Below are 11,071 nucleotides of genomic sequence, written 5' to 3'. Positions count from 1 at the left end.
TGCTGTTTCAGGGTCAGTGATCATTCACCACATTCACTATATGCTGTTATTTTGGGCACCAAACACAGACTGTAAATCAAAACAGGACACCTTTCAATTATTTGTGTTAGCAAAAGGTATGTTAAAATCACATGTTTGGCTCAATTCTTGTTTTCAAATAAATAGTACCAAAATGCTGCTTTAAGGCACTTCATTTCTTCTTGACACATCTTCCATCCCCCATTTTCCATTTTTCCTTGGGAGGGAAAGACCATCATGATTATTCCAGTCTCTGCCGTGCCTGTGTAAATTACCATCAGTCCAGCTAACTTTACCCACACCCACAAGATGACAGAACTGCAGAAATTTTGCAGTGCTTGTCAAAATCTTACTATTCAGCAGTTTTGTGGGTTTCAGAGCTTTTAAAATAAAACTTTCCAGGCTTGCTTAGTTGCACTGGGGTCAGCACAAGGTCTATGAACCACGGCTGACTGTTTTTACCTTCATTTACACCTCTCTTCATAGTTTTAAATTAATTTTCTGACTCAGACAGTGGCATCACCTGATCCATAGATTTTACATCTTGCAATGCCCAACATGGGCTGGCTTTGATGTTCTTGTTTGTAAGTGCCAACTTTTAAAACTTCATTTGTGTGGGGCTTTAAAGAGTCACTATATGTAAATGTAAGATCTTCAGAGGTCTCTACTTAGTTCCCAGCTCAGTCAAGACTGTATCTACCCTTAAAAATACCATCATACACTGCATCTGTGACACTGTTTCAGAAAAAGGGGGAATAAAGCTGATCTTCTTTGAGCCTTTTACTTGCTTGCTTGCATGGCCTTTCACCATTTTTTCTTCACTTTGTCTACAGAAGACATAAATCCATGCCTCAGTTTAGGCTTCTGGCCACTGATGAAGTATAAATAGCAATAAAATGTGTAAGAAAACATATTGAATTCTATATTTTTACATTGCCAGGACTCCCAAAGGATTTAATGGAATGTTCTGAAAACATGATTCAGCCATAATACACCCTCACATGGCTCATTGCACACAGTCTTTCAGAAACCAGGTTCAGGTTTAGCATTTTGATTTACTCCCTGTGACAAAAGAGCTACAGACTCCCTGTTTTGTTTGTTTTTTTTTTCTCTTTGTATGTTTTCCTACTCACATGCAGAATCTGCTCACTACAATGGACTATCTTCACTTGTTCATTTAATTTCATTTCATTGTCCTACTGTGACAAAGATCCAGCTTTACTCATCTTTTCTTATACAAAGAGAAGTCGTTTTCAGAAAAGCTGCCTGTTCTAGTTTTTGCTGTAATTACTTTACCCAGTTTTTAAAATATTCCTTGGTAATGCCTCAGGACAGCTCTCTGGAGGCACAAAAAGCAAAGTTTTTGAAAGATATTTCACAGTAAACTTCAAAGGACTTCAGAGCATTTGTGAAAAAAAAAAATCACAGAAAGTAGAAAATTGTTCTTCCTTGCATAATGTATCATTCTCTTTGTGCAAGACAATTACAATTACAATTACAATTACAATTACAATTATAATTATTACTGCTTGTTGACTTCAGCTTAAGCATTTTAAAAACCTGGGCTCCACACCACCTTGAAGCATTGTTGAGTAGGCTAACACTGTTCTTTAATTTTACTCTTGAGCCGAGCTAAATATTTTTTTTCAGTTCTACATTTATATCACTCAAATATTTGGTTTCACCTTTAATTGGCAGTAAGCTGACCTATGTTTATTAAGGTAAACCTGAAACCACTGAGGAATAATTTGGGATCCTTCTCCTCGAGGTGATCACATTTTTGCGGTAACAGTTGGTTAAGAAATCTCTCCTGTTCCAGAAGCAAAGATTCCAATGTCTGAGCTGAGAAAGAGTAGCTCTATAGGGACTTGACACAGAATAAAAACCTTTTAACTACATTTGGTAAGGGGCAGTATACACAAATTATAAAACTGTGCTTCTTTATGTATAAGGAACCTAATTTCAGAGAATTTGGAATTCACTGAAATGTTACCCATGGAGTTTTATGCTATTCATTTCAATCACAGATTTCTAAGCTATGTCTGGTAGTGCTGTGGACAGCAATAACATTCACAGCTTCATGGTCTCCAGGAAAGCGTTCCTCACAGCCAAAAATGCATGACAAGGCAGCACCACTGCTCCTAAGCTCCACACAAAGCAAGCAAAACACACTGTAAACACTGCTTATCTGCTAATTGGATACCCCAACATTAATAAAACCAGTGCTGCAACTATCAATACAGAAATATTGGAGGGAAGGAAATGGGATACAGACACAGTCTGGCAGTCTGCACCAGCAAGGAGTGCAGTGCAGTGAGAGCATCGGCAGTGTGGATTCAGTGCTTGTCCTGAAGCACTTCAGGGAATAGGTGGAGAAGGAAAGGTGGAAAGGTGGAATAACTAATTAACAGTCTCTATGTCCATTGCTGAGTAAAAGTCTCAATGCTGCTGACTGACAATGTACAGGAGAATATTCAAACTGCTTTAACAGATGTTTTCTGTTCCTAAGTGGTGTGATCATATTTAGCAATGGCTGAGATGGGCAGAGAGGCAGAAACAGCCTACACAACAAATTCTTCTCAGCTTTATTTGCTTTTGCTGTTTGCCATCATAAAACACACTGCTATCATTGTTTGAGTAATAGAGCTTTTACACATTCAGCTTCACTGATTTTTGTCCTTTTCCTGTTTTTGTCAACAAGGGAACATCCACATCAGGGTAGAGTATTCCAGGATGCCTGTCGCAGTGTCTAGCAGAAAGCTGCCTGAGGTTTTCCACACAGGCAAAATAAATCATCCATGAAAGAGAAAGGCAAATTCAGCAGAAACCCCATCTCCCCTTGAACCTGTGCTTGTCAGCAGGTGATATGATACAAGTTATAGCAAGAGCTGAGATTGTGGTGATCCTGGGAAGATAGAAATAATCCTTATGTTTGAGGTATAGTAATGACCATCTCTGCCATAATGCCAAATTTATCCTACTATCCACCTCATAAGAAAAAAATCACATTTTTAGTTATTCTAGACGCACAGATCCATTGTCTATCTGTAGCTGGTAGATAGCCTCTCTCAAAGTATTAGCTCTCTCATTGATCTATGGTTGTCATCTTCTCATAAAGTAAATGAAATTCAGGGTTTTTGAAGATAAATTGTGTGAATTAGTCACTCTACATGACCTGCTTTATTACTAACAAAAAATGCTTTGAAATGTTCTAAACTATTCCTGATATTTAACATTTCTGGTTTTGAGTATGTTAGACAGTAAAGTATCCTGTAATATAGATAGAAATTCTCTTTAATGATCTCTGAAGTAAAATTTTTGTTTATGCTATGGAGTTATAGTTCTTTACAGAAACAAAGAAACAATATAATATTTTATATTCTATAATGTTATTTCACTAAAAATTACTGTTGAACTAGTGTAACTACTATTACACTACTACTAGTGTAACGATTTAAAAATAATGACCCTTGTTATGGATTTTTATTGTTTATCAAATGGTAAAAAAGAACAATTTTTATAGCAAAGAACAGAAAGTTATTGCAGCATTGTTGCCAGTTATTGCCAGTGGAAGTTGCTGCAAAATAATCACCAAGTGTGGTTTGCTTATGCCCATTTCTTCCCGCAGCCTATGTCAATATTCAGAGACCTCATGTTTATACAAAGATACAGTTTCGGAGCCCTCAGCTGGAGAACGGATGCCTAAACCACAGTGCTGGGGAGGAGAAACAAACCAGCCATCTAAGCATGTTTACTTCCAGCAACAAGGAAGTTCTAACTTGTCCCTGAGTGGTGACTCACTGGGTTGGGACTATAAAAGTAAAGGTAGCTGCTCTCTAAAACATCAGGGCTTCAGACTTCAGAAATCCAACATGATGCAATCAGGACTTGCAGCTGTTTTCTTTTTCTTGTTGGGTTTGTCATTTTGCCTGACAATCCCTATTCCCCTTGAAGACAGCCATGAATTCACAGAAAAGGACCTTCAGTTTGCAGAGGTATGGTATAAAATAATTCATTTGCATGTTCCACAGTAAGCTGTGCAGTTACAACTCTTTGGAAATTATGCTTATTACTCCTTTTCCCCTTCTTAGCGCTATCTCAGGACTCACTATGACCTCCATCCAAACCCTGCTGGCATCATGAGGAAGAGTGGAAACACAGTGGCAGCCAAACTTCGGGAAATGCAAGCTTTTTTTGGCTTGGAGGTGACAGGCAAGCTAGATGAAGAAACATATGAGCTGATGCAGAAACCAAGATGTGGCGTCCCAGATGTGGGGGAATATAACTTTTTCCCCAGAAAACTCAAATGGTCAAAAATGAATTTGACATACAGGTAAATGCCTGGTATTTTGAGTATTATTACTGTTATTACCTTCTTTCCAGGTGCATTGTCCAATTTTGCTCAGTACATGAGGCTGGTGTGAGAAGGGTGCAACTGAGTTTGACTAAATTAATGTTGCAGTTTAAAACCCTTACAGCCCCACTCCTGGAAAGATGCTCCCAGCCTACCTTGCAACCCAAGGAAGTAAACGTTATTTTTTTTTTTCCATTGCACTTCTCCATTTGTCATGGAAAAGGAAACCTGGTGTATTGTAAGTCAGCAATTCCTGATCTGGGCTCCATATAGACACTCAGGACACATCCATGGTGCCAAATGAAAGAGGGGTAGGGCTCAGATCATGCACTCCTCTGGGTCGCTCCTTAGCTCTGTTTGGACCTGGTGTAGGGTTTGCTTCTGTCTTGTCCTGGACAGAGTGGTGTAGATGCAAACCAGGCTGCATAGTGAGACTGTGAGAGCAGGCTCTTCCATTTCACATCCCAGATGTGGATCTCTGTTCAGACAAATCCCTGTACTGTGACCTCAGAAAAGTTGACCTTGGGAGGTGAAGGGCTGACAGTTCACAGGGTAGATCCTTCTCCTTTAATTCTGCGAGGTCATATATCTGGGGCTTTCAACAGCTACAGACTGAGTTTGTTTAGCAGATTCCAAATATGAAATCGCTAAAATCTCTTCGTTCCATAGCTAGTGATAAATGTTACTTTAATATGGACAATTAGAGCTTTAAAAAATCACTTTGGATAATGTTTTGCTGCTCCAGGAAGTGAGGATCTTGAGATATTTTATGTGTCATAACAATTTTGAAGTTACTGATATTATTTCACTTAAAACTGAATATATCTGACACTTTCTAAATCTTCTGGAGCATAGAAAACCGATTACTGAAAGCTGTTAGATAATTTCAGATATCTCTGAATTATTTTAGTGATTGCATAAATGTTTATTTTTTTAATACTGTATGCAGCTACTAAGCTCCTTGTTATGTGATAAGATCATATGACAAAAGCAAAAATTTTTAATGAGGTGTACAGCCAGATAAAAGTGCATTGCATATTTCTTCAATTCACACCATTTAACTGGAGATATTAATCTGTTTGACAGAATTATGAATTACACTTCAGATCTGAGACGGAATGAAGTAGAAAGAGCTTTCAGAAAAGCGTTTAAAGTTTGGTCTGATGTGACACCACTGAACTTCACCAGAATACGAAGTGGTACAGCTGATATCATGATCTCTTTTGGCACTAAAGGTAACACAGAACCAATAGTTTTCATTTTAGAAGTTAATTGCGTTCTTATATACATAAGATGGAGTAATTAATTTAACTGGTTTGAATTTTGCTTTACAGAACATGGTGACTTCTACCCTTTTGATGGACCCTCTGGATTACTGGCACATGCTTTTCCCCCAGGCCCAGACTATGGAGGAGATGCTCATTTCGATGATGATGAAGTTTGGTCAGATGATTCTAAAGGTAACAGAAGTTCTTGAGATTATTTCAAATGGTGATAGATGGAAAATTTATCCCTGTTTGATATCTGTAGATGGTTTGTTTTGTCTGTTGACTGTTCATCATTATCTTCAGAGTTCACACATAGAACACTGAGTTTAACCTCCAGTCATAAATGGAGGTTTAACATGTGCTTAGCATAAATTTTAAGATATAATATTCCTAAATTAAGTGATTAAAAAAAATTACACAGATAAGATTCTGTCATTTTGGCATTTCACTAAGGGCAGCAAATTCTGATCACAGACTGATGGGCATTGCCTTAATGAAGCCTAGAGCAAACATACCTCAGCTGCACGTTGTCTGCATGCATTTCATTTGAAAATTCTTCACCTTGCCTATTCAGGCAAGGTGAGCAATAGAGCAAAACACTATTTTTTTCACCACTTGATTAGGTCACCCTCCTGGCATTAATGCTAATTTCTGCAATATTGGACTCTCTACTGTAGATTAATTCACAATAAAATGTTCTTGATTTGAGTAGGACCAAGACTTTACCCTAGAGCTTTCCTGTGTTGCTAAGAAATTTCAAGAGATCTAAATCTCCCTGCATAGTAACACTGTCATGTAAGAGTTAGGCTGAACACCAGCTGTGAGACACTAGATTTCTTAGGCCCTTATTAATGCAAAACCCTCCACAGTTCAAAAATGACAAGCAATTGTATCTAGTGGGAGGTGTCCCTGCTCAAGGAAGGGGGTTTGGAGCTTGGTGGTCTTTAAGGTCCCAAACCCTTCTATGATTTTTTGAATTATGCAGAGTTTTTCCATGTATTCAGTTGTCTCATTCATTGTCGCCTATGTTAAAGCGCAGTATGGTGATGCAAGGAGATGCACATTTACTTTTGCTGTGGTTTGTTATAGGCTATAACTTGTTTCTTGTTGCTGCCCATGAATTTGGTCATTCACTGGGACTTGAACACTCTAGAGACCCTGGAGCTTTGATGTTCCCAATCTACACATACACAGGAAAAACTGGTTTTGTTCTTCCTGATGACGATGTGCAAGGGATCCAAGAGCTCTATGGTAAGTCTGCATAATATATAATATTTATCTCCTGTATCATTCTAGCCTGCTGCAGATGCGCTGCACAGTTACTGTGAGCTGCAGATGTTAAATAACAGCTGTCAGGGCTGATTAAGAATGATTCACTGGAACAGGAGATGCTTTGATTTAGTAGTTTAAGGGGAAAAATAATTAACACAGAGCACAGCTGGTCACTGATGACCTTAGTCTCCTTTAGTGGTAGGTGATGGGGACCAGAGTCCTTCCACTTTTTGACCTGGCTGAAAAGAGAAGGTAAAACAGAGTCTAAAGGCAGAAACAGAACTATCCAGTTTCATTATGAAAAGCATAAAGTGTTTGGAGACCTTCAAAACTTGGGATAAAGAAAGGAAGTTTATTTAACACCATTGTAGCACACTTGAACTGCAAAGTTCATGAACGCATTTGGCTAGAGGGAAGAGAGAACAGATTTTTCTGTAAAAATTTTTTCCTCATTATGGTTCTATTCATCATGATCTTGGGAGATCTTCCACTTTCTGTTCAATATTATGACCAACAGGCAGAAAATTAACATTGTCATACATCATATGATATCATTGCAGGTGCTGGAGACAAAGATCCCAACCCAAAACATCCCAAAACCCCAGAGAAATGTGATGTAGAATTATCTCTTGATGCAATAACAGAACTTCGTGGAGAAATGCTGGTCTTCAAGGACAGGTAAAGACACTTCCATGTCAAGGGTGGTGGGTACTGGATAAAGTCTGACCAAGAAAAACATCATTTCATTTTTTACTAAAGATTTGGGTAAATGTACATTTAAAAGAGCACAAATCAATATAGATGTCTCTTAAGAAACTGCATCCTATATCTTTTTAGGCAGGGTTCATAATGCAACTACAGACTTGACTGTCCAGCGACATGATGTGAAGATAATATGGCTGAAGCCTGACAGTTTTGTGCACATTTTTAAATTCATGGGATTTTCTTCAACACACATAAATCTGCTTTTATTTGGGTGAAGATGTACTGCATTCAGGAGCTTCACATGGGACAGCAGTGACTCTCTTATTATAAATGAAGAGGCTTAAAATTTGTTATTGTTTGAGGTGATCACTGTGTGAGTAACAGAAATAGTCTGCAGCTGATGACTGTGAGGAAAGGAAAGGTGTGAGGGGCTCAGTCTATTCAATATTCTGTGATATGATAACCATTAATTTACTAGTAATTTATTTTAACTATAGGACATCAAAGATATTGCTATTCTACAGTATGACAAGAAACATAAAATATATCTTCCTTTTCTGAACTAGGTTTTTCTGGCGACTGCACCCTCAGATGGTTGAGGCAGAACTGGTGTTACTTAAGTCCTTTTGGCCAGAGCTTCCAAATAAAATAGATGCAGCTTATGAAAATCCCATCAAAGACCTTGTGTTCATGTTTAAAGGTGAGTTTTCGATTTTGTTGTTGGCAGAAGAATACACATATTTAATCAAGCTCAACAGGTGATGCAGAGGTAAACAATAGGATAATAAAACATCCTACCTTCCTCGCTTGAAAGACAAATGATTTCACCTCTATATGCACATCTATAAAATTTTCAGTGAATTGGGAGATGTACAATTTAATTAGGATGCCCAGAATCATAGTACAAATAGTCTAATACCTACTGAGTACGTGACCTAACAATCTGTTTGTTGTATGAAAACAGGGATTACGGTTTCCTCATTTGATTCTTCACTCACAGCTGAGTACTTACAAAAGACTCACTCATATTTTGTTTATATTTTCAGGAAAGAAAGTCTGGGCTCTGAATGGTTACGACATAGTTGAAGACTTCCCTAAAAAGATCTATGAAATGGGATTCCCAAAAGAAATGAAAAGAATAGACGCAGCCGTCCATGTTAAAGACACTGGCAAGACTCTCTTTTTTACTGGAAACAAGTATTGGAGGTAAGCTGGAGACAGGTCAGTTTTTGTGTCCCTAGTCATTACCTGTCCAGATGTATGGAAAGATCAGGAATTTGGTTCAAAGCAGGCATTTGGCCAATCCAGTCTGTGGTTTTCATTGGTGCTACAGCTGTGTACAACATGTTGTAAATAGGGGCAAAGATTTTATAAGCTGAATGAGTGTAAGGAAATGAGAACAAAGTGCTCTAATCTGGGAGAATTTCAAATGTGGTCATGCCTGCTAGACAAATTTCCCATCTTGCCTCCTTGAGTTGTGAAATGGTATCAGTGCTGTGAACAAGAAATCTGTCCCACCCTAGGGTGTCTCTTTTTTACCCCCATGAGTGGGGCTCACAACCAGGTCTCATGCATAATTAAGACATTACCATCCTTTCCCACTCTCATTGGGCCAAGCAGCCTCAGGATAGGTTCATAGTACCAATGCATCCAGGTACAATAATCTCCATTAGCTCTATTTTCTTTGTGTTTATTACACTTCTGGTGGAGGTGTGCCCCGTTTATCACCCTGCATTTTACCATTGCACTAGACAGAAAGCACCTAAAGACTGCTGGCTTGCTTTGGATGTGGGTAATTTCCAAACATATAAAGGGCACAGACCAGATTTGCAGGCTGTTTAAATCCCTTAACTTTTTTTTTCTTTTGTTTTTAATATAGTTATGATGAAGAGGCAGAGGTTATGGACGCAGGCTACCCCAGGCTGATAGAGGAAGAATTCGCAGGAATTGGTGATAAAGTGGATGCAGTCTATGAAAGAAATGGTACATAATCTGATAATGAAACTTTACTACAATTAATTGCCCTTGAAACTTGAGATTAATGTCTTGTAGAAAATTGTGCATTTGTAATTTTAATTTCTTCACATGAACACTTCTGTTCTTGACTGAATCAGTTTTCCAGTCTAAATTATGCTCTGGCCAAAAAAAAGAGCTTCTTGCTTAGAGAACCTAAAGTGACATGTTTAATATAGAAGTATTGTAGTGTAATAGATAGAGCCCATTCCTATCCAGCTTTTCAGGGAGTGTTTCTGAATCAATGTATTAAAAATTAAAATGCCCTGTGTCTTCCTGATCAAATAACATAAGAATTTTACACAAGATTAAAGAATATCAGTAATTTTAAAACTCTGATCCAGCTCTAGCAAATGGAATGAGGATCTTTAAAAATTTATCTCAGCATTCTAAATATGAAAATGTTGCATTTGAGTTATTAAAAATGAAAACAAGATAATTACTATTTTAAGGATAATTTTGATATGGCACCACAGTTTCTTAGTGTTAATTCTTTTTAACTTTCTTTTTCCTTAGGTTACCTCTACTTCTTCAATGGACCACTGCAGTTTGAATATAGCATCTGGAGTCAAAGAATTGTCCGTGTCCTGCATACTAACTCCCTGTTTTGGTGCTAATTACAGCTGAGCGCCATGTCATAGGCTGCAGAGCAGCTTGTAGCACATGGGAATATTGATAAAGTGGGCATCTAGGTTTACCAAAGGACAGCAAGGTTCTATGAACAAGTACTAGGCTACCTACCAACAAATGTACACGGTATATATGGACTTACACAGCTGCATGTCAGTCTGGAATTGATCTAACTTAATAGGAGAGGAGAGAAGAAATTGTTAGCATTTCAAGGTGCATTACACCATTTAAAGTTTGTCTAGTATTGGAGTGATGCTGGATACATCACTCACTTTTATAAACACTACTAATTCCCAGTATTCTGAGCACACTTAGAACCTTTCAAGGATCTCCTAGCATGTCCCAAGAAATAGACTTGGTAAACCCAGGAGTTTTGTATCTTTGAACCAATTCTTCTTCCCTTTTTGAAGTCCCTTTTAGCACACTGGGAATTCAGATGTGTAGTGAATGAGTGAGGGCTGTATGGTAACTCCCTGAGCAAGTGAAACCAAGCAGCAATTATGAAGTTTGGGAATTCAGAAGTATTTGACTCTATTGAATGGGAATGTCCCCCTGGAAGCAGATGCCCATGTCATCCTTAGAATAAGGAGAAGGTACAGAAGCAGTGAGATGTCATTCCAAAGCAAACAGGAAAGCGGGAAAAGGGAAAAGTACTCCCTGGAGAAATTGTAAACCTGTATGATACTGGGGAAACCATAAGGAAGCAGCTACAAGAGAATCACACAAGTAGAAGCCGTGCATGATGCTACATCTGGTATCACAGCCCAGATGTTTTCAGCTGATGTTGACTGAAGTGACATTTATAGAGGTT

At 38.2% G+C, this 11,071-nt stretch overlaps 1 protein-coding gene across 1 annotated transcript; it reads left to right on the top strand.

Moving 5' to 3' along the window:
- The first annotated feature begins 3,716 nt into the window (after positions 1-3,716).
- On the top strand, positions 3,717-10,247 carry LOC128934275 (collagenase 3-like). Its single transcript, XM_054271768.1, has 10 exons — positions 3,717-4,013; positions 4,110-4,351; positions 5,459-5,607; positions 5,707-5,832; positions 6,730-6,891; positions 7,473-7,590; positions 8,184-8,317; positions 8,664-8,823; positions 9,497-9,600; positions 10,147-10,247. Exons 1-10 carry the CDS (start codon positions 3,717-3,719, stop codon positions 10,245-10,247), a joined length of 1,593 nt encoding a protein of 530 aa, XP_054127743.1.
- The last annotated feature ends 824 nt before the right edge of the window (positions 10,248-11,071 follow it).

This window comes from Melozone crissalis, unplaced genomic scaffold (assembly GCF_028551555.1).
Source record: "Melozone crissalis strain CALT ecotype California unplaced genomic scaffold, PUWL_Pcris_2 ptg000013l_1, whole genome shotgun sequence".
Lineage (NCBI taxonomy): Eukaryota > Metazoa > Chordata > Aves > Passeriformes > Passerellidae > Melozone > Melozone crissalis.
Note: the sequence above shows the minus strand (reverse complement) of the source record. Positions and strands in the feature narration are given on the sequence as shown.